This window comes from Syngnathoides biaculeatus, chromosome 8 (assembly GCF_019802595.1).
Source record: "Syngnathoides biaculeatus isolate LvHL_M chromosome 8, ASM1980259v1, whole genome shotgun sequence".
NCBI classification, from domain to species: domain Eukaryota; kingdom Metazoa; phylum Chordata; class Actinopteri; order Syngnathiformes; family Syngnathidae; genus Syngnathoides; species Syngnathoides biaculeatus.
The window spans coordinates 7696064-7719412 of record NC_084647.1 but is presented as its reverse complement, the minus strand read 5'-3'; the positions used below and the strand labels follow the sequence as shown (position 1 = coordinate 7719412).

General features: G+C 48.4%; 2 protein-coding genes across 8 annotated transcripts in view; both read left to right on the top strand.

Annotated features, from left to right (window-relative positions):
- The first annotated feature begins 1403 nt into the window (after positions 1-1403).
- On the top strand, positions 1404-21163 carry gpr4 (G protein-coupled receptor 4). Of its 7 annotated transcripts, none has more exons than XM_061828074.1 (5): positions 1404-1535; positions 14631-14737; positions 14833-15192; positions 16682-16946; positions 17177-21163. In XM_061828074.1, exons 3-5 carry the CDS (start codon positions 15064-15066, stop codon positions 17896-17898), a joined length of 1116 nt encoding a protein of 371 aa, XP_061684058.1. In that variant the 5' UTR covers positions 1404-1535; positions 14631-14737; positions 14833-15063; the 3' UTR covers positions 17899-21163. The 7 variants fall into 7 exon arrangements, with proteins under 7 accessions (XP_061684058.1, XP_061684063.1, XP_061684059.1 ...); XM_061828075.1 differs by lacking the exon at positions 1404-1535 and adding an exon at positions 7315-7413; XM_061828077.1 differs by lacking the exon at positions 1404-1535 and adding an exon at positions 7373-7420.
- Positions 21164-21169: 6 nt separating this feature from the next.
- The window catches only part of nova2 (NOVA alternative splicing regulator 2), a 56648-nt gene continuing 54468 nt past the window's right edge, over positions 21170-23349 (top strand). The window contains exon 1 of the mRNA XM_061828071.1: positions 21170-21471. The gene's annotated coding sequence lies outside the window, so the exon portion shown is untranslated. The remainder of the gene's footprint in view (positions 21472-23349) is intronic.

Genomic DNA, 23349 nt, shown 5'->3' with positions numbered 1-23349 from the left:
TCCAATCGATTAAAAACGAAAAAACAGGAAGACGACGACGACGACGTCACTGTCGAGGCGGTGGTTGTTCAAGCCTGGCAATCTGTCGCGGGCCGCGTCGAGGACCGGCACCGGCACCGCTGTGGACCTTTCCCCTCGATTTCAAGCAGGCATCTTCCCGATGGACCTTCCCGACCTGTCAATCACTCATACGATAACAGCCAATCAGATAGCAGCGTTGTCTTGACACGCCCCTCTCTCGCCGTATTGCCCAACAAGCAATGCCGCTTGCTAGTAGCGTGCGCTTGGAAAAGTCAATGTTACGAAGAAAATGGTCCTTAGATACGCTTTGGGAGTGTGCAATTCTGATGAAAGATATCCTGCGTTATCGTCAATTCATTTTCCAAAGCCTAAAACACGTTTGACGAAGTGTCTACGACGGATTTAAGGCTAGCGGAAGAGCGCACGTACAACTAAACGTGGAAAATATCAACAAACACGAAGCTGTATGTTCGGAGGTAAGCGTTAACTTTGTTAGCGTGTCACTGACCTGCGTCATGTTTTACGCTGAAAGGTCGATTTAGGGATACGTAAACGCGTCACGTCACGCAAGAGAAATGTCGATTTGGCTATTTGCATCGCATCGGACTTTTAAGACAGAGCACAGGCTTCGATCCTGTTGGGTTTCAATATGACGTTTGTGAGGCGTCAAATTTGTTCGTTTCGCTGTCATCTTAATTCCGTGTACATATCCTTGCGTAGAAATAGTTGAGACTTCTCCGTGGAACTCTCTTGGACAAGCCTGACGTACTTGGCAAAAAACATAGCGCAATATTATCTGGAATACGCGATGGACGATCCAGTTCAAACCTGTTCTGTTCAGTCGCCATTTTGGAAGATTGCGGAACACGCCAACTGTAGCTAAGGGGCTAGCGGAGCTCAAGATGATCTTTTTATTGCTCACAAGTGTGAACTAATCTGCCCAAGCAATCACAAGCGTCTCCGTTTGCGTGCGTGAGCGAATGAGCGACGGACTATTCACCGTTTGGCAACTGGCAATTTCTTCTTTTTTGTTGTTGACGTTTTCCATTTTTTTTTCCCCCTTTTGTTTTTGTTTATGACCGGCGGTTTCGTCCCACTTATTGAGAGGATGCGGGCGGATGCGGGCGAGTGGCAGGCGCGTCGCCACGAATTCGCAACAGGAAGTGATGTCACGTAGCAGCTGTTTTCACGTGGCCTCCCTCGTTCCTCCCCCCACCCCCCTCTCTCTCTCTCTCTCTCTTTCTCTTTCTCACCCTCCCCTCCCTCCTTCTCTCTCTTTCTCTCATTTTTGTCTCCGGTGTCGGCGTTGAGGCGCTCGCTCTTCACCTCTCAACTTTTCTTTTCTTTCACTTTTTCCACATTTCATCCCCCCCCCCACCGGCGCCAAATAACCAATTGGACTTTTTTATTTTTATTTTTATTTTTTTTTTTTACGATTCAAAATTTGTGCTGGATTTGCAACTGTCTCGTTTTGGTTTTTGCTGTTTTGTTTGGAAGCGGAAAACCTTTTGAATGTGAGTACTAATTTCATTTTTTTAAATGTCCATCCATCTATCCACAAAATATGATGTTGCTTCTGCTCACGTTAACTCCCGCATATTTTGCATTTATCATGTAAAATGTAACATTTCCATGTTCGTATATAATCCTGTCTCTCCCCATACTTTGCTGAAAATATGTAATTGGCATATTTTTACGTGTTCTGCAGTTTTCCTGATGTTTTAATAAGAAGTAAACACACATCATGCAATTAAAAAAAAAAAAAAATAATCAAGGCAAATCAACATTTAATTATTGTATTTGATGGACCTGCGGCGCGCAAACAGACAAACCGGTTCGGGCGTTGGAGACTGGGATTAGTGTTGTGGCTCCGAGACCCGAATCCCTCTCATGTGGACCGCTTGTGTGTTTCAAAAACAACACAAACCTGTCCACACAACAAACACACAAGTTTGTTGTCGCTGTCGGGAGGCGACGACGCCGAAGAGCCGCGACGCTTGCGGTTCTGGGCCGACGCAGATCCGAAGCGGTTTTCCAGAAAGTCTCCTTCCCACTTGATTTTTTTTAAGATATGTAAAGCCCATCAAGGCAACAACAACAAAAAAAGGATCAGCACTTCATATGCAAAAGCGTGTGGCGCGATTAATGCCAACCGAAATGCAGCTCTGCTTACCTCGTGGCGTCGATGCGAGGGGGAATGTGGCTCGTTCTGCGTTGGCAGGTGCTCGAAAGGGGATCTGGATCTGGATCTGGATCTTCAGTCAATAACCGATAGCGCGCATTATTGAAAACGTAAAAAGATATTGCCCATATTTGGGCATGAGGAGTCCACCCCACCAGCAAGGAGGATGTAGTCCAGTTTTTCGGTTTGGTCAAAGGTCGGGTGCGACTTGGCGGGGTTCTACCGTGTGTTGATCTGGTGGAGGTTCTTTGACTCTCCTCCATCCATTTTTTCCATCCTTCCATTCTTTCTTTTTTTCCTCCCCCCTACCTTCAATAAGTTCATTTGAAAAGTGTACGGCGGCAGATGGTTAAGCGTCGGCCTCGCAGTTCTGAGGACCCGGGTTCGATCCCGGCCCCGCCTGTTTGGAGTTTGCACGTTCTCCCCCGTGCCTGCGTGGGTTTTCTCCGGGTGGGCACTCCGGTTTCCTCCCACGTCCCCAAAACATGCGATAATAATTGGACACTCTAAATTGTCCCAAGGTGTGATTGTAAGTGCCGCTGTTTGTCTCGATGTGCCCTGCGATTGGCTGGCGACCGGTTCAGGGTGTACCCTGCCTCCTGCCTGTTGACAGCTGGGATAGGCTCCAGCACTCCCCGCGACCCTAGTGAGGATGAGCGGCAAAGAAATGGATGGATAATTGGAGACTCTAAATTGCCCCGAGGTGTGATTGTAAGTGCCGCTGTTTGTCTCGATGTGCCCTGTGATTGACTGGCGACCGGTTCAGGGTGTACCCCGCCTCCTGCCTGTTGACAGCTGGGATAGGCTCCAGCACTCCCCGCGACCCTAGTGAGGATGAGCGGCAAATAAATAGATGGATAATTGGAGACTCTAAATTGCCCCGAGGTGTGATTGCGTGTGCGGGTGTTTGTATGTGCCCTGCGATTGGCTGGCGACCAGTTCAGGGTGTACCCCACCTCCTGCCCTTTGACAGCTGCGATAGGCTCCAGCACTCCCCGCGACCCTTGTGAGGATGAGCGGCAAATAAATAGATGGATAATTGGAGACTATAAATTGCCCCTAGGTGTGATTGTGAGTGCGACTGTTTGTCTCTATGTGCCCTGCGACTGGCTGACGACCAGTTCAGGGTGTACCCCGCCTCCTGCCCTTTGACAGCTGGGATGGGCTCCAGCATTCCCCGCGACCCCTGTGAGGATAAGCGGCAAAGAAAATGGATGAATGAATGAAAAGTATACACAGTACCTTACCGCTCTATAACGTAACGTGTACAGCACTCATACGGTAGCGTATGGATGACTTTCCCGCAACACACACAAAAGACAATGGCTGGGTTTTTTTTTTTTTTTTTTTGGGCGGGGGGGGGGGGGGGAGTGGAAGAGGGGGCGACGTCACCCACAACCAACAACGATTCCTCAGTTCCTCCTCCTGCGGAATTCCCGCTTTTGGCATTTTCGGCAGCCGGTCTCCGCGCCGGTCTCGCGTCGCCCCTCTTGTCATCACTTTGGTCCGTAGTCGAGCTCGCAGTTCTGCGCAGTCGAGCACGAAAAATCACGCGCGCGAGTGGAAATACATAAATATTGAAAGGCGTCGCTTATTTTGTGTAGTCTTGACCAAAGTTCCCTCGAAGCTGCGCCACTGCGCAATTGCGCATTTGTCGCACGCTCTCAGCGCACATAAAAACTGAATCAGCCACACCCTGACATCTTTTTTTTAAAAAAAAATTAAAATGTAAGCACGCGGTCTCAGCTTACTTCTACTTCCTATTTTACCTGACACCGCCCCCCTCCGCTCTTAAAGGTGTACACTCATGATTACGAACGGAACGCACACCCGCAACTTTATATCTGCGGGCATGACCATCCACACCCGCACATTTTTCGAATGCGAGCGACTGGTCGAGTCTCACCTCATTGGCTGGCTTCGCGTTCACCGCTGCTGCCCGGCGCATCATTGGACGAAATGGATGTCCGTCGTCATGGCAGCGCGGCGATTGGACGTGTTACATCAATGTTATTTATAGAAGTTCTTTTCGACGTATGTAGTGGCAAAACCAAATAGTTTCTGCATGATTGAAAAAGTTGATTGAAGGCCTATGAAGATGATTAGCGTAGGAAATATGATATATATATATGATATATATGATATATCCGTTAACATAGTGCACAGAAGATGCGCCGTGAAATCGTAGCTGCGAGCTACACGATATTATGAAATGAAATACATTATCAATTAATTGTTATTAATTGTATTTATTTGATGATTTATTTATTTTATTAATAATTACTAATACAAATATTATTGTTCACGTCGGCACGCGCGCACATCTGCCCGTCAGACCTTTTTTGGCGACTGAGACGCTAAACGGCACAGCGGCCTGACAAAAATGATGAGAGAGTGGGGTAGAAAAAGTATACACACCCCTCTCCGGATGCCAGAGACCAAGATAAGTCCTTTCAAAGCTCAGACGGCCGAGTAGGCTTTTCCTGACATTTTTTATTATTATTTTTGACTCAGACTGCCCGCCCGTTTCATAATCCCTTCCATCTTCCCATCCGAAGAAAGACTCTAACAGGAAGATAAAAGCCGGCGTTTTCGTCGTGGGAAAACGAAGACCAGCAGCCACATGTCGCGACGTCACCGCGCCGGCGATTAGATAAAAGCGGCGACAAATATTTGCTTTTGCGCCAAGCCGACAACACGAAAGACGGCGGGGACGGGAAGTCGTCGGGGCCGACGCGTTCTGTGTCTTCACGCAAATTGATGTTGACCACAAAAAAAAAAAAAACAGATGAAATTTCAGAAGTTGGAACGTCGCGGAGCTCAAGCGACACAGTATGCTTGTCTTTTTTATGATTATTATTATTATTTTTTTTTTAATAGACACACGGGCGACATCCTTCAGGGATCGACTCCAAACAAAGCAAGTGTCAAAGCGTGGATATCAAAATAAATCAAATAATACAAAGTACAAATTTAGCACCCGGACCCGCCTGTGTGGCGTTTGCATGCTCTCCCCGTGCCTGCGTGGGTTTTTCTCCGGGTGGGCACTCCTCCGGTTTCCTCCCACGTCCCCAAAAACATGCAACATTAATCGGACACTCTAAATTGCCCATTGGTGTGATTGTGAGTGGCGGCCGTTTGTCTCTTTGTGCCCTGTGATTGACTGGCGACCAGTTCAGGGTGTACCCCTCCCGCCTCCTGCCCGTTGACCGCTGGGATAGGCTCAAGCACTGCCGTGACCCTCGTGAGGATAAGCGCTGAAGAAAATGCTGTCACGTCGTCTCTGCGCCCTGCGATTGGCTGGCGACCGGTTCAGGGTGTACCCCTCCCGCCTCCTGCCCGTCGGCAGCTGGGATAGGCTCCGGCGCTCCCTACTGAGGATAAGCGGAAAAGAAAATGGATGGATGGAAATCTAAAATGGAGTCACTGATGGTGTAGCGGTACATAATCGTGGGATCGATTCCCGCTCGGCGTCGATATCTGCCCCGCGGCTGTCTGGCGACCGGTTCAGGGCGTGTTCCGCCTTTCGCTAGCTAGCTCCGATAGGCTTTCCCGCGACCCTCGTGAGGATAAGCGGCATGGATAACAACACGACAAAGCTAAAATGAAGACCGAGTGTGTATTCATAAGGAAGCAAACGGTTAAATTCATGCAAGAAATATGAAAGTCTTCTCGCCCGCGTCTGACCTCGAAATGATTTCCGCCGCCGGTGAGCAATTTTTTTTTTTCCGCTGTTCCTTGCGTTTGTTTGTGTGTGTGTGTGTGTGTGTGATGACACAGCAGAAGAGGGATTGTGGCATGAGGGAAAAAAATTACGACATATGATATGAAATAATCGAGCGCAGCGCCATGACGGGTGTCTGCCGCCGTGTTTGTGTGCACTTCCGGGCCGTTTTGCATATTCGAAGTATCGTCAAAGTTGGAAGTAACACACACGCACGTGCCGAACGGCGGACATGTTGTCGACTGCTGAGTCATCGAGACGAGCGATAATTGATATTTTGTCGATCTAATATGCAGACGGCCAAGATGGACGAGGAGCGGACGACGTACACTTAAAAGCTTTTGTGGTGGACTCATGATGATGATGATGACGATGACGACGATGATGGCGATGATTCCGCAACCCAGGGGTGTCGAACTCGTAGTTATGACTTCCCTCAATTATGATTGCGAACCCATCCGAAGGAATTATTGCTTCGTATCATTAGAAATTGATGAATAACTAGTTCTAAAATCAGGGAAAAAAAAGTGAATTCTAACAATTTTTCCCTCCCCAAGTAGGATTGGTGACAAAAATGCTTACTCGGGAATACATTTACATTTTGCGGGCCTCATAAAATGCTGCGGCGGGCCAGATCTGGGCCCCGGCGGCCACCAGTTTGACACCCGTGACCTGACCTAAAGTCGAGCGGTCGCAATGGCCCCCTCACGACTTGAGCGACCCTCGGCGGCGGCGGCGGCGGGTCGCATCACGGGCCTTCCTCGCAGGGCGTCGCGTCGGGCTGCGACCCAGCAAACAGCGCCACCTTGTGTCGATAGCGGCACCCTTCAGGTCGCCACCGTCGCTAGGCGAGTCGTCACACTCGTTACTTCCTGTTTGCGAGAGTCAGCACAGTTCTTACTTCCTTTTCGACGATCTTACAACCTGGTAGAGGAGAGACTTTACTTCCTGTACTTTGTTTTAGTTAAAGAGAATTGTGACTTCCTGTTGGAGGAGCACGATGACTTCCTGTTACAGGTGAGTCATTACTTCTCAACGTTATTACTCCGGAATACGTTTAGCTTTCGCGGGCCTCATTAAATGCTGTGGCGGGCCAGATTTGGGCCCCAAGGGCCACCAGTTTGACACCCGTGTCCAAACCCAAACTCGAGCGGTCGCAATGGCCGCCTCAGGACTTGAGCGACCCTCAGCACCGTCGCTACGTCCTGTTCAAGGCGAGTCGTCACACTCGTTACTTCCTGTTTGCGAGAGTCAGCACAGTTCTTACTTCCTTTTCGACGATGTTACATCCTGCTAGAGGAGAGACTTTACTTCCTGTACTTTATTTTAGTTAAAGAGAATTGTGACTTCCTGTTGGAGGAGCACAATGACTTCCTGTTACAGGAGAGTTATTACTTCCCGGTTGAGGAGTGATGTCACCTCCTCTGAATGGGAAGTGGGTACTTCCTGTAGCTTCTCCAAGCGGAGACGTTACTTCCTGTCTGAGGTGAGCCGTTACGTACCGTTCCGCTTTGTTAGCCGAAAGCTGTTACTCGCTCGACTTTCTCTTGGAGAAAGCGGGAAGTGGGACAAAAGCCGCTATTTCCTGCTGGCTAACGCCACGTCGTCGCTTTTGAGTCCACTTATTTCAAATCCGCTCTGTAATTTTCATTTCTTGCCTTCGACACGACCGCCCGTCGATCGCATCGAGCCAGTTGCTCCGACTGCTTTGTTGCCACGGCGACAAGGCATCGATCCGAATTCCTCTTTATCGATCGGAACCCCGCGAGAGCTTCACGGTCTGCTTTCGAGTCCGGTAGAGTCGGGTGGTCGGTCTTTGGTGGGTCTATAACCTCTGAACTGGAACTGCGCCGTCGCGGGACTCCCCAAAAAAATCGGGACTCGATAGTGGAAACGCGGCGATCGGGAGATTCCCGGCTGCCGATGTTTTTCTGCTGCAGTTTGAAAAGCTTCCGTGGTGATTCAATGAAACTTTAATGAGCCTCTCCTGATGAAACAAAACAAAATATTTTAATGGGCTTTATTTATAGCGGGTACAAAATGGACGCAGCGGGCGGGGATGTTTGGAAAGTCCTCTTCTTTTTCTATGAGTCTCATCAACGTTTTTTTCGTTAGCAAGTCTGCTTTCAATAAAAAAAAGTACTGGATGTCATTATCAGTGGCATCCCACAGGGATCCGTTCTCAGCCTGGGAAATTCAGCCCCCGAAGACAGCTCGACTTGAGACTTTACCAAGAGATCTGGTCATCGTGTCGATCAGGAGCGAATCTGCCAAAAATGTCTCGAGGAACCCCCGCCAGGAATGGAACAGGAAAACGGCCATTTTGATTGGAAGCAGCCATTTTGTGAGTCATTTTGGCTGCTCGCAGGCAGCCCCAGAGATTTGGCCTGATTGCTACTAAATTTGACACATGACAGCAACTTGTAAGGAATTGAAGTGCAGAGTTTGATTGCCGTACGCCGGACTGGCAAAAGTATTTGCGCACCGGCCTTGGCTCGCTTCTGATTTGAAGTGATATTTATATCCATATGCCTTCGCATGATGTCGGTCTTCCCTTTGCAGCTGTCAGAGCTTCGACTCTTGTGGGACGGCTTTCAACAAGGTTTAGGAGTCATTTTTAAAAAATATTATTTTTCCTTCTTCCAGAATCGGATTTGCGAGGTTGGACGGGAAATCCCGGCTCACTGTCCACTCGAAATCCACCCGGACGCGTTCTGGCGGATTGCGGCCCGTCACGTTCAAATTCTCGTCTCCGTGTCTTAATCGGTCTTGTTTTGAGCACTGGTGCACACACATTACGGTACGGGAAGGAGGAATCCCAAATCTGTTTGACCGTCCAAAGTCTTTCGGTATGCTTAAACGTTCAGAATCGACCCGAAAGATGATTTTTGAATGGATTAACCCTCTGGATGAAGATCGGGACGTCGCTCCAATTCATATCTGAGTCAAGGCAGACTTTTTCAGCTCATGGTTTTTGTTGTTCGCGTTTCCTACGCAAGGTCACCTGACACCGCGCTTTGTTGGTTTTCATCAACTGGTTTGACTTCTACCCGTGAAACGCGGTTAACGTAACACGAGTCGACCCACAAGAAGTCCCGAGAAGCCCAGCGGGAAAAACACAAAGGAAGTCGGCCATTTTCTTGGATCCCACCAAACTTCTCGAGATTTTGTCTGATTGTGATCAAATTTCAAGTCCAACACCAAATTGTGATTTTAGGTTTGAGTGTAGCACGGCGGAAAAGTTTGATGACTCACCATGAAACAGGAAATTTATTTTAACTTCGGGGCGGCACGGTGGCTCAGCTGGTAAAGCGTTGGCCTCGCAGTTCTGAGGTCCCGGTTTCAATCCTGGACCCGCCTGTGCGGAGTTTGCATGTTCTTCCCCCGTGCCTGCGTGGGTTTTTCTCCGGGTGGGCACTCCTCCGGTTTCCTCCCACATCTCAAAAACATGCAACATTAATTGGACACTCTAAATTGCTCGTAGGTGTGATTGTGAGTGCGGCTGTTTGTCTCGATGTGCCCCGCGATGGACCGGCGACCCGTTCAGGGTGTACCCCTCCCGCCTCCTGCCCGTTGACAGCTGGGATATGCTCCGGCACTCCCCGCGACCCTTGTGAGGATAAGTGGAAAAGAAAATGGATGGCTGGAAATCTAAAATGGAGTCACTGATAGTGTAGTGGTACATAGGCCCGCCTTTGATGCGAGCAGCGTGGGATCGATTCCCGCTCGGCGTCGATATCGGCCCTGCGACTGACCGGCGACCACTTCAGGGCGTGTTCTGCCTTTCGCTAGCTCGGACAGGCTCCGGGCTTTCCCGCGACCCGTGTGAGGATAAGCGGCTTGGATAATAACCTCCCCCCCGTGCCTGCGTGGTTTTCCTCCGGTCGCTCCGCTTTCCTCCCACGTTCCAAAAAACATGCAACATAAATTGCGCCGAGGTGTGATTGCGAGTCTCTATGTGCCCTGCGATCTGCCGGCGACCAGTTCAGGGTGTGCCCCGCCTCCTGCCCGTTGACAGCTGGGCTAGGCTCCAGCACTGCCCGTGACCCTCGTGAGGATAAGCGGCGAAGAAAATGGACGGATGGACATTTGAACTGTCCAATTTCATAATAAGCCAACTCGAAAAGGTCAAAGTTTGACCAAAGTTCTCGTGCTTGTGGGCAAACTCGCGTCGGGGTGCGCCGGTTTATTGGGGTCACTCACACAACTCCCCCAAAACGTACAATTTTTTACCGCACTCTGAAAAAAAGAAAACGGACAGGAAAGCGGCCATTTTGTTTTGAAGCTGTCGTTCTGGTCGTATTCTAAGCCGAGACCGTCAAATTCCGACGGCGCTCGGGAATTCGCCGAGATGAGCCACGATCAGGTCTGCGTATTTTGTCGACCGAGTTCAACTTTATCTCTCCGGGGAACCGGATTGAGAACCGAATCTCGCGTGCGACCCTCGTCTGGCTGCAGACAGCAGATGAAAAGAAAGCAAAATGGAAACATTACAAATACATCAGATTACGGCGACTTGAGCGACTCGTCGCGCCGACCACAATTATCGAGGTTTTGAAGTCGCGACGCGCCGCGGCAGGAAAGCGAAGGGGAAAAAGCGTCCACGTGGCTGTCATCAGCCGCGAGCGCAACACAAAACCAATCAGACAAAAGCAGTCAGAACACAGGAAAGGAGACAGGAAGCGCACTGACAAAAACACGCGAGCTCAACGCCGTTGTGCCACATAGCATTGCGTCGCTGCAACGCGAGAGAGAAAATTGGCTTCCTCTTGTGCTCCGGTTTTTTGTGAGAAAAGGATCAAATTTCCCCTCTTTGTTGTGTGTCAAAACATTGCGCGACCTTCCATTCAGGTTCAGCGCTTTTGTTTGCGCTGCGGCTTCTCATGTTTTATCGGCGTGAACTCGCTCGGAAGCGGGCCGGCGGGCTCGTCCGGCGGCAAATTAGATGCTGCGCACGGAATGAAACGAGCCTCCGGATGACGTCTGACGGCAGAGGCCCGAAAACCTTTGTTGGGATGCGTCTAGCGAGGGCGGTTCCGATCGGGGGCCTCGCGAGGGCGAACCTCCTCGTCGGAATCCGCAACGGTTGAATCGACCCAACCGGGCTCTTTTAGCGTGAACTCAAATCGCTTTTCCGGTTCAGAATTTGGTTGCTTTGAAAGAAGTCGGAGCCATTTTGGTAAAACCGGAAAAGTGGATTCTTGAAACTGAGGAGGTTTCAGCCGTCGGTTCGTGTCTTCCCGTCACAATCCGCTGACGTCCCTTCTGCTCAAGATTTCCTCGTTCAGTTGGCCGACCGGTTTGCGCGGAGGTTGTGTCGCTGACCACGCCGGGGAACTAAAACGGCGCCGTTGTAGCTCACCGGCGGGGGAGACGTGTAAATAGGAAGACGCCACACCTACAACATTAGAACCGAAGCAGCCTTTCGGATTCAAGGCAAATCCTTTTAAACAAGCAAGAACAGTCCAGTTGCCTCAAGTCAACCAAACCCGGATTACCAGGATCTGGACGACTGAGAAGTTACTGTGGCTGAAATTTTGACCACGCCTGCTTGAGACTTTTGGAGGATCGTGATGGACCAATTTTGCGTCTATCATGAAAACTGGAAGCTGGAGATGATTTAGTCTCCCCCCCCCCCCCCTGAACTTTTCAGGGGCTCCGACTAAAATGGTTACTTCAAAGCAGAATAGCCGACTTCTTGTACAGTTTCGGGCATGGGTCCTTGAGACCTTGTCGCGGATTCTGTCACGATCGAGGTGTTTAGCCGATTTTGTCTTGATCTGTGAAACCGGTCGCTGGAGCTGAACTTTCCAGCGGGGGCTGTGCCGACGAGACCAAAGACCCCAAACTTTTCCAGCAGGATACAGCCGGCGTGTTCCCTAAGCAAGTTTTATCCCCTAAAAAGGCCGTTTAATTCCTCAGACCATGAATCAAGACTTCGGCGGATCACGCCGACAGCTGTTCCGAATATTTGGTCGGCTTTGTGCCGAGCGTCGGCGCAGGAAGTGACACGCCGGAGCCGTTTCCCGACGTCATCGTGTTTGGATTCCTCGTCTGGCACCGCACCTGAAATTCCACAAATGTTTTTGCTGGGGTTTACGCGGAAGGAAGGAAATGTGCGCGTCTGCGTGGGTGTTCCGAAAGTCCAAACTTGATTGAAAAGAACGGGCTGACTTGCGACTTGCCTCCAAAGCGCTTTCTCGCCGCCGAAGCGCACGACGGGGGCCGAAAAGGTGTCGGGTGGGCGTTTGCAATGCGGCCGCGTCGCCAGCGTGGATGCGCACGCCCACGCCGGCGCCATTAAACGCAAAAACACTCAAGCGGGGAGACGCAATCGGACGGAAAGTACTGCAAACATTCGCGTCTCCTACGCGAGGTCAGCTGACACCGCGGATTGACCCGATTCACGGCACCTTTATGTTTCTCTTGGTTTTGACATGTAAAATATTTCCAGCACGGCGATTGATGTGGATACTTAAAGGTCAAGTGTCATCTCTTTAAGCATTCTAAAATAGATATTGGAATGAAAAATACATTTCACATAATTCACTTGGATGTCTGTGCGGAAAAATAAATCTGAGCGGAGAGCACGTCATCCATGCGCAAAGTTGCGACATCCAAGCGGTCGCCACGTTGGCTGCGTCCCCCGTCCGTGACCTCACCCGGACATTCGCCATTGAAAGCAGGCGGTGGCCCCGACTGTGGGACACGAACACGCCCAATCCCTTCTGACACGGAAGCTCTTTTCGAAGAAGACAACATCTGTCACGACCCATCGAGACGGAGGAGGACCCAAACCTAAAGTACTTCAGCGTCCCATGACGGTTTTATGAGGCTCACTTGCGCAATTGTTCCAGTGTGCCAAACGAGGGTCAGGTTCTTCGCGGCGAAAGTCAGGTTTCATTTCCTGCCGCGGTTGTGCAAATTGCGCTGGACTTCCCGTCTTTGTTTGGCTCGGCGGTCCGTTTGGCCCGAGCACCTGGTTCTGCCCATTACTATTTATAGACGGCGCATTGCTGGCGTGCCCCGATCCTCGAGGGCCTCTCTGGAGTTCTTCACCGGGAGACCCGGTGACCCCCTCCTGTCACGCCGAAACGTGTGCGCTTTGTCAAAGTTTGAAGCGGAACTCGGCTGTCTTTCGTTCGTGTCTCTTCACAGAAATCCACTTTTGGTTTCTTTGTTTTTGGTCCTCTTTCAAAGAATGTGTCACGTTTCTTTTTTTTTTTTTTTTTTGTCCTTCAGAGAGCCGTTTGCCTCGGAGGCGCCGGGTAGACGCTCGAGTCTTGACCGGAGGGCTCGGTGCGTCCGTGTCCTGGTTTGTATCTGCTGGCTTCGGCGCATCGCTCGCTACGCTAGACCGCATACCGCTGATGGTTATGTTTTTTGTGTCTCTCTTTGGGTTGGACCGGCTTTCAGGAGTCCTGGAACGTTTTAGTAGTAAAAAAACGTCCTTTTGACGGACAGACCTGATACTGTACATCCGGATTGACCGCATTGTCGCTTCTGTCTTCGTCCACTTTGTTCTTGAGCCTCCTGAAGCTAACTTTCACAAAATCTAGTGACGGTTTTGAGGGCTTTGCTCAGGAGTTCTTTTTCTATGGAAGGAAGATTATCAGCTCTGTGTTTGAAGGGTTCTGATAAGGTCCAGATGGTGCTCCAGCGGGTGGTCTCGGTGGAAAAGTAAGCGTTGGTCAGGGGTGAGGTCTGTAAACCCCAACATGGAGGTCCCCGTCGTCTCCAGCGAGGACACGGCAGTCCAAAAAAGGCCACTTATTGGCGTTTGCCGAGAGACAACGTGTACTTCTTAGCCACTGATTTGAACCCGTGTGTCATCCGCGTTCAGTGGAAAGGAATCGTCAGACGGAGCCGATTGTTACAATGAACCGCTTTTTTTTGTATTGTGCGGTACAAAATTTGTTGTCTTTTTGTGGTCTATAATGTGAAGCCGAAAAATGTCACATTATTCATATTCCTGGCGCCGTCGTCGACGCGCAGAACTCGTAACGGACGAGTTGCATTCATCAGCCGCGAAGAATCCGTTTCCAATCTCTCGTCCTCCATTTGCGCCGATTGAGGACGGCTTCACCCGTAAAAATGGATTCCTTTGGGTTTTCAAACGAATCCAGTCGAAACACTTCACGGAGGGCGGAAAGACAAACCTGTGCGGCACAAGAGACGATCTGAAATCCGCGTGTCCCGGGGGGGGCTCTTTGCCGTCGCTCGGTCGGCGTCCGAGGCCACCGTCAGCGTTGGAAAGGCCGCCTTGCAAATTCACGAGCGCGTCAATGATTTTCTGCTGCGTTTCATGCAGTTCGATCGCGTCGACTGAAGCCAGCGTGTCAATAATGAGGGTCTCCACTCGAGTGGGGATTACGAACGGCAATCAGTTTTTTCTCTTGTCCTAATCTTCTGACCGTAAGATTTGACAGTTTTACGCCGGCAGTTGGATTGAACACATTTCTTTTGGATTATTAATCAGATTGATGACAAGTAACACAATGAGTGATTGTTTTCTAATTAAAATGAACAATCTGACATATTTATAATCCACGTTTGAACTCATTTACTTGATCTAGGCGTGATGCGACATTTTTATGATTTTTTTTTCAAATCAAAAATGTGAACAATGACCACAAACGTTTGCCCCCTCCTGCTGTCTGAAATTGAACTTTAACAGAATGATGACAAATGTTTGCGTTCCAGGCGGCGGACAACGAAGTGGCGTCTCGCCATCTCGCGGGAGCATCGCTGACGGCTTCGGACGCGCACGCGCGCACGTCAAGGGCGCTAATCTCTAAAAGATTGATGAGGTACGCTCGGGCTCCGCCAGGCCTGGCCCGGCGTCGATAAGGCGACTTCCATTTCACCTCCGCTCCGACCCTCTTTCGCCGGCTCCTCCAATCAGACGCGGCGCCCCGACGGGAGGCGCGGCAGAGGCGGCGGACGATGATAAATTTAGGGGCCCTCGGACGGGAATCGGGAGCCGCCGCGGGCCGCGGAAAGGGCGCCTCGGCTCGGTCCGGCCGGGAGGACGAGGGCGACGCCGGGTCGCTGTTAAAATGGCTGACTAGCGGGAAGCCGCAGAGCTGAGGCCGAGGCCGACTTGACCCGCACGCTTGCGGACCCGCCCGGGACAATGTGCAACATCTCCTTCTGTAATGTGGAAAGCAAAGTGGATCAGTACTTCCAGCCCACGCTCTACATCGTGGTCATGGCGCTGGGCCTGCCCACCAACTGCTTGGCCTTGTGGGCCGCCTACTTGCAGGTGAGCGGCTGCAAAGTCAAGAAAACTCCCCACCGACGCGTGCGCCGCGCATGCCGGGCCACTAGTGGCTGCTCTCACCGTAGAGCAGGCGGGGATTCGCCCGCGAAAACGCACACAAGTGAAGATTTTAGATGTAACTCTCTCTGACAACGATCTTATGTTTATTCTCGATAATAACGGCAAAAGTAAGAAAAAGAAACAATTATTTTAACTTTAACATTTAACAATACAGTGCACAAAAAGATGTTTCTGTATTTTAGAAATAGGGAGCAAAATAGCGTGAAACAGTCGCTGTGATTCGACAGCCGCGAATGCGCCCGCGCGCCATCGCACTCGCAAATCTGCAAAGTCGAGTGCGAAAAATCACGTGCGCCGCTTATTTTATATTAGTCTAGACCAATATTCCCTCTAAGCTGCGCAGCTGCGCAATTGCGCACTCGTCGCACACTCTCAGCGCACGTGAAAACCGATCCAGCGCAGTGAAACACAGCCTGACGTCTACTTCTACTTTCTAGTTAACCTGTCACCGCCCTCCTCCGCTCTTAAAGGGGTACACTCATAATTGCAAACAGAACACACACCGGCAACTTTATATCTGCGGGCATGACTGACCACACGCGTACATTTTTCAAACGTGAGTGACTGGTTAAACTTCAAACTATTTGGAAGCATCATACAGCCGTCATCCCGCATCGTAAAAGATGTTTTACAAGCAATAATTCATATTTACAACAAGATGGGGATATCATTGTGAATTAAAAAAAACAAAACAAAAAAAACCCGACAGAATATTGGAAGCGGTTTTTCAGGTTTCTACATCACAGTTGGCCTGGCTTGGTCAGCAAAGTATTTTGCTTATATATATATATATATAATATGTATTATATTCAAAGAACATAAGCTTGTTAACAAGTTTGCGAAAACAAAAGAAAAATTGTTCTGGAAAGCGTTTCGTTGGGAATGTAAACGCAGTAATTGAGACGTGTTACTTTAACCGATGTCACGTCTGATGTTGCTCACAGTGGGCAAAGGGATCCCTCAGGGCATTGACGTGACTTCAAGTAAATTATCAGCCATGACGGAAATAAAGACATGGTCTCCATTTAGTTACATTTTTCTGCAAATTGGCAACATTCCCCAAATCCTGCCAGGGTACGTCGACAAAAACAATGAGATTGAAACTCTGCTGCGGCGCCTACTCCGGATCTTTCGTGGTCTCGGTCACAGAGCGAACGTCAGCCGCCGAGCGAGAACGCGAGTGAGATTTCCGGTACTCGCTGGGACGCTGAGGGTGACGTCACTCGTGTAGCCGAGTTTGAATGCAAACGTGATGTTCCTCGCAGTCCCCAATGGAAGGAAGGATTCCACTCGATCCGAGTCACTTCCCTCGTTCACTCCGCTAGCGCCAGCGCCAGTCCTTGCCCTTCTCCGCATCGTCACGGTAATCTTTTGAATCTCGCGATTTGGCGTCACCTCCTCTCGCATCCAGGTACGGCAGCACAACGAGCTGGGCGTGTACCTGATCAACCTGTCCGTGGCGGACCTGCTGTACATCGGCACGCTGCCGCTGTGGATCGACTACTTCCTCCAGCGCGACGACTGGATCCACGGCCAGGAGAGCTGCAAGCTCTTCGGCTTCATCTTCTACACCAACATCTACGTCAGCATCGCCTTCCTCTGCTGCATCTCTCTGGATCGATACCTGGCGGTGGCCTACCCGCTCAGGTTTGTCAAGGTGCGGCGCGTCAAGACAGGTACGTCCCTTACCGTTACCGTTGGCCAAGTGTCGGGATTTATCCGATGGAGACTCTTCAATTACGCACGGCGATGTCGCACCCCACCCTGAATGTGAACTTAGAAGGGTGTGACAATTTATTGATGTCGTTATGATCCAGTATTCTCACCTCTAGCGTATGCTGAAGTGGGACAAACGCTTCGCACCGACTGCAGTTAGTGACTTCCTGTCTTTTCGTGGCCCTTGCAGCCATCCTGGTGAGCGCCACGGTGTGGCTGATCGAGATCGTGGCCAACTCTGCGCCGCTTTTCCACGACGAGCTCTTCCAGGACCGCTTCAACCACACGTTCTGCTTCGAGAAGTACCCCATGCAGGACTGGGTGGCGGGCATGAACCTGTACCGGATCTTCCTGGGCTTCCTGGCTCCGTGGAGCGCCATCCTGGTGGCCTACCGCGGCATCCTGGTCGCCGTGCGCCGCAACGTCTCCACCGAGCGGGAGGAGAAGGCCAAGATCCAGCGTCTGGCGCTGAGTTTGATTCTGATCGTGCTGCTGTGCTTCGGGCCTTACCACATCCTTCTTCTGGTCCGGAGCGTGATGTTTCTCTGGAAGCCCTGTGACTGCGGTTCCGAGGAGCGGCTGTTCGCCGCCTACCACGTCTCGCTGGCGCTCACCAGCCTCAACTGTGTCGCCGACCCCATTTTGTACTGCTTCGTCAACGAGGGCGCCAGGCACGACGTGGGCCGGGCTCTGTCCGCGCTGCTGTCGGCGAGGCGCCGCAGGGGTTCCGCTTCTTCGCCGTCGCAGGCCGACGTCCTCAACGCGCCGTCCGTCACCTTGGAGACGCCGCTGGCGGCCAAGAAACAGCCGTGCGTCTACGCCGACGGGAGTCGGGCCAGCGGATACCAGACGGAACTGGAGGCGCTCAAGGAGGAATGTCTGCAGATGAGCGCGCTCGCCGGCACGAAGTGACGCCCAACTCGAAAAGAAAACCCGCTTTGGCGTTAGGGCCTCCGATGAAGGTTTCAAGCCAGGGTTGCGGTTACAAAGTCGTGAAATTCTTTCAAAAATATGGAACGAACACGCCAAAGGCCTCTAAAATCTGCTCTATTAAATACATTGACCAAAAACCAATTGATTACTAAAGTACATGACATACTCTACCGCTCTTCTTACGAATAAAGTACAACGGCAATTCCATAGGACGTCGTGTTAAACGTAAATAAAAGCAGAATACAATGATTTTACAAATCACGCTCAACATGTAATTCGTTGAATGCACTCCAAACACAATTTTTAATGTTCAAACTGATAAAATTCAAAGCGTGCGGTGCATTACGAAGCGTAAAATAAGACAATGGAGACCCCGGACCGTTGAACGACTGAAGCTGTGCATCAGGCAAGAACGGGAAAGAATTTCACCTACAAAGCTTCAACAATTAGCGTCTTCAGTCCCCAAGCGCTAACTGAATGTTGTTCCAAGAAAAGGTAACGGAACACAATAGAACATGTTGCAGCCATAAAATTCAAAACTAATGATGATTTGTTAAATCCAAAATTTGAATATTAAATAGCTTGTCTTTGTGGCGTATTCAATGAAATAATAGTTGAACGTGGTAAGCAAATCACTGTATTCTGATGTGATTTGTCACAACCTCATCGGGATCGGGGTTCTACCTTCGGCTCCATTCAAGTCCAGTTTTGCAGGCAAACGACGCAGTCACAAAAGTTCGGAAGCGTCGACTCGGAGAACCCCTTGGAATTTCGGCCATTGCACGTGAAACGGGCGAAGGGCTTCCCAGTCTACCAAACGTTTTCTCGTGGACGGACTGGGCCAAAGCGGGAATCGCGAAAATCCACCGCTAAGTGACGCCAATCGTCACTGCACTGATGTAGCGCCGATAATCCCGAACCGCCAGTGCTGTACTTGGGGGGGTGTTCACGTCACTTCAGATTTTTAATACCCTTCACCGAGGGTTTCTTCATCTTTAATCAACTCATTTGCAAAATTCTTGCCGCGTTAGAGTCTGGTTGAATGTCCCATTCCAACCGGACTCAGCATTTTGACGTTGCTGAAGTCGGTTGACGGTCGAAAAGTCGGCTTGCGGTTTCAAACCAGGGGTGGAATTTCCAATTGGGGTTCCGAGCCAGGTTTCTGTTGTCGGGTGTTGGAAAAGGGGCGCACGACGGACCCATCGGGGTCGGGGGACACTTCCCGGACCAGACCGAGCGTGACTGAGGACGCGGAACTTCCTGCTGCAGAGGAAGTGACATCATTTGGGACTCGCAAACGTTTGGAGCGAGATTTGCGTGACGAATCACTCGCGCGTGAACGTCGGACTTTCCTGGCGAGGAAAATGGCCGCCACAGTTTTAATCCCCGCATCGAGACTCTCTTTGATCTTCATCGGTTTCTTTTGTCGCTAGTCAACTTTGTAAGTTATTCATCGTTTTGTTTACGAACACAACAAACCGTGTCGTCACCTCGCCAACTTCAATTATGGCTGACATCCACGAGCTGACTTTGGTTGTTATTTATTCAAGTGTTATTTATTGATATTGACTATCATACAAATATTTGTGGATATGCTTAACAGTGATTGCAATTTACAATTTGTAATTTATGGTCAGCGTTGAAACTATGAAAAATGAAACGGTTGAAGGCTCAGGGTTTGAAATTTCAAATTGAGTTTCACGTCAAATTTAGGATTTGGAATCGGGTTCAAGTGAAATGTGAGAATTTTGAAGATTTCAAATTGGAATTTCACTTCAAATTCATCTTTTGAACGAAGGTTTCAAGCCGTGGTGAATGTTTATTATGACAGTAGCAACGGTTTGTTTATTCTTGGCCTGAATATTTATACGCAAACATATTTAATCATCCGCTCCAGAATCGGCTCCGCTCGTTCCTCCCTCCAGCGCGACCAATCTGACCCAGAATCCATTTGGAGAGCAAAAGCGGGAAAAACGACACTGCTGCTAGCGCGATACAATAATGTGAAATTATCGTATAAGTGGCTGGTAAAGCGTTGGCCTCACAGTTCTGAAGTCCCGGGTTCGATCCCGGCCCCGTCTGTGTGGACTTTGCATGTTCACTCCGGTTTCCTCCCACATCCCCAAAAACATTAATTGGAGACTCTAAATTGCCCGTAGGTGTGATTGCGAGTGCGGCTGTTTGTCTCGATGTGCCCTGCGATTGGGTGGCGACCAGTTCAGGGTGTACCCCGCCACCTGCCCGCTGACAGCTGGGATAGGCTCCAGCACCCCCCCCCCCCGTGACCCTCGTGAGGATAAGCAGCAAAAGAAAATGGATGGCTACTGTAAATGCTGGGTTTTTTTTCCCCAATACACAAACAAATCATACATTTAATTTTTAAAATTGGCTTTTTCATGCTTTGCTTTTGGTATGCTCCCATGTTGTGAGGGTAAGCAGTGCACATCAGCAGCACTTTGGACAACTAAAGCCAAAAACAAAAACACCTCGATGCCATTATCGTCGAGTGACAGCCATGCGCTTGTCCTCAATGGCAGGAAGTCCACGATTACCATTCGCACAATAGAAAAAGCATGAATATTGCAATTGAAATTGAAAAAAAATTGCCAACAGATGCGACAAGATGGTGGCAAAGCACTCTTTTTGTATTGCATAAACTCCTCAATTCACTTTCTCATAGTTGAACGTCAACCTCGAACATTCGAGAGTCGACCGGGACGGACGTTCACCCTGCGTCACTTCCTGTCTGCGAGCAAATCAGGTTTTTGTGTTTTTGTTTAGGACGCGCACAGTAAAACTTTCTCACGGTCCCCGGGCGGCTCCGTAAGCCCAACAAACAAACGGCCGCCGTACAGAACTGCGACCCGCGTGACGTTCGGTGTTTAACCCCCAACAACAACAACAACAACTCATCGCCATGATGACTTCAATTTCAACTTGGAAACGCGACTGACCTCAATTGAACTCAATAACCAACATTTGAATAACTTTTAATAAAAACTCTCACATGAAGGAGTGCTCCAAAAACACATTACATTCTTTCTGTATTTGATTGAAATTAAAAAGGACCTGGCAAATAAACAGTTTACAGAGTTTTGTCAAACGCCGCCATCTTGTGTATGGTTAACACAATGCCGCAGAAATGACGTACGCAGTTATTATTTCGTTGTCAATTAGAGCGTGAATCATGTCCCCATCTCTATTTGTCAATTTCTTTAAAAAAAAAACAAAAACAAAAAAAAAACGGCGTTTCTGGCTCATTTGAATGACGTCACTGCCCTCAGCCCACACAAGGGCAGAAATCAAATTGACGTTCCTCGAGTTGACAAACTGTTTGGCCGAGAACTCTCCTTCGGTTTCTTTGTTAGCCGCAAAATTACGAAATCAATCCGACCAATGTTAGTAGTGCGATCTTTGTGAAATAAGAATTTACTTTTACTTTCACATTTCAAGTCACCAAACAATCCAGGTGAACTTATTTGGGTCAAAATTTATCTACTGCTTTTCAACATGGCGGCGTGACGTTCAACTCAAAACTGGGTCCTCTTGAAGGTAAGGGGCAAAAAAAGAGCACAAAATGTTGGCCTCATTGAACGGGTGGAAACATAAAACGATGTAAAATTATGTGGCGAGTGTCGTGTTGGCTACGTGGACCTCCAGTGGCACCTATAAAATAAATAAACATTCGAGTCTGCAATCAAGCTAGCATGCATGATTTGAGGATGTGCACCCAGAGAAACATAAAATGTCAAACTAAACTGAAGATATAATTGGAAAGCTTTTGAAAACCCTTTAAAATATTCCTTAAAGATCTCAATAACTCAAATAACATGAAAGTTATGGCCATTTAAATATTGTGAATATGGGTTAATTGTGGTATTGGTAAAACAAGAGATAAGAAAAAAAAATAAAAAGTTGTGAGCTTCCTGGTTAATTGGGATCTTCAAAATCTCCTAACTTTTTTTTGTTTCTCAACAGATTTTCATGAAATTTCAGTGATGACAGCTTGACCAAAACATTACCATTTGCACTTATTGTCATTATGATTGTATATAATTGCATACGAAACAACAAATCCGGCAATTTTCCCAAATTTGCAATGCGATCAACGTTTTTGTGAGCGTTAAAAAACACTTTGAGTGTCCATATCACCTTCATGTTTCACTTATAAGTACATATAAAACATAAATGAAGTACTTTGGAAAAAATATATACTTACGGACAGGTTTTGACCGAGGTTTTAAATGGAGAAAAATGTTGAATAAAAAGCGTTAAGCTCTTTCTGTGTACTGAGGTTCATAACCAAGTGAGCTCTGTAGGCCGGGAATTATTGTATATTAACCAGAAAATGTCGTGCAAATGCTACACGAGTAATCAATATTAGTCGTGCGGGCAATTAACATTTTTGAGTTCTTGGCTGTCGTATACGCTCTGGAGGAAGGAAAACGCCCGTCTATATTGGTTTTCTTTTCACATAACATTTTGCCACTTCTCCTTCTTTGGCAGAAGTGTTGAATAATTAAGTAATAATAATAATAAAAATAAAAAAAAGTGGGGGGAAAAAAGCCCAAATCATCAACTTGATCCTTACTGGAGAAACTGAGCTCTTGTTTGAGGTGCCTGAATTTCAACATCTTGTTTTGGGACTTTTCAGGGGATTGTTTATTTTTCAACTCATCTCACTTTTCAGATCAATCATGAGCAGAAAGATCGGGACGATAAATATTATCACGAGGTCGATCAAAACGTCTGATTTGTCAATATCACTATTTTTGTTTGTTTTGAAATTGTCCCGCTGCTTTTCTTTGAAAACAGTCATACAATCGAGCACAAATCCAAGATAGCTAGATAGATAAAATAGCAAGAAAATACATCTTAGAAACCAAAATAAAATTTGATTTAAAAAAAAAAAAAAAAAACGTTAAAATGTTAAATGAAAAAGTCTCTAATACAGAAGGTATAAACATATTACAGGAAAAAAAATGTAAAAAAAATAAAATCAGTCAATACATATAAAAATCCAAATATGATACTCTAAATTTAAAAATGTACACATTTTTAAATTTGTATATTAAAATGTAAAGATGTTACTTGGAAAATACAAACGCTTCAAAAATTAAAAAAAAAGGAATATGATTGCAGAATACCATATTTGAGAAACATTTCGATATCACAAAATGTGTTTTCCACGCAAATATTTACCATAATTATGACTATTGTACTGCAATAGCTTAGTTGAGAGATGGACTTCAGGACAGAGATGGTGTTGAATGCGCTGCTCTTTCACCTCCCCACCAGCAGGTGGCACCATAGTACGGCGCTCCGAGAGGTGGCGTCTCCTCCAAGAGACTTGCAATGGCTGTTACCTGCACTCATGATTTTGTGTGCAAGTGACAACGCCTCCTTAATTTCACGTCGAATTTCATCTCC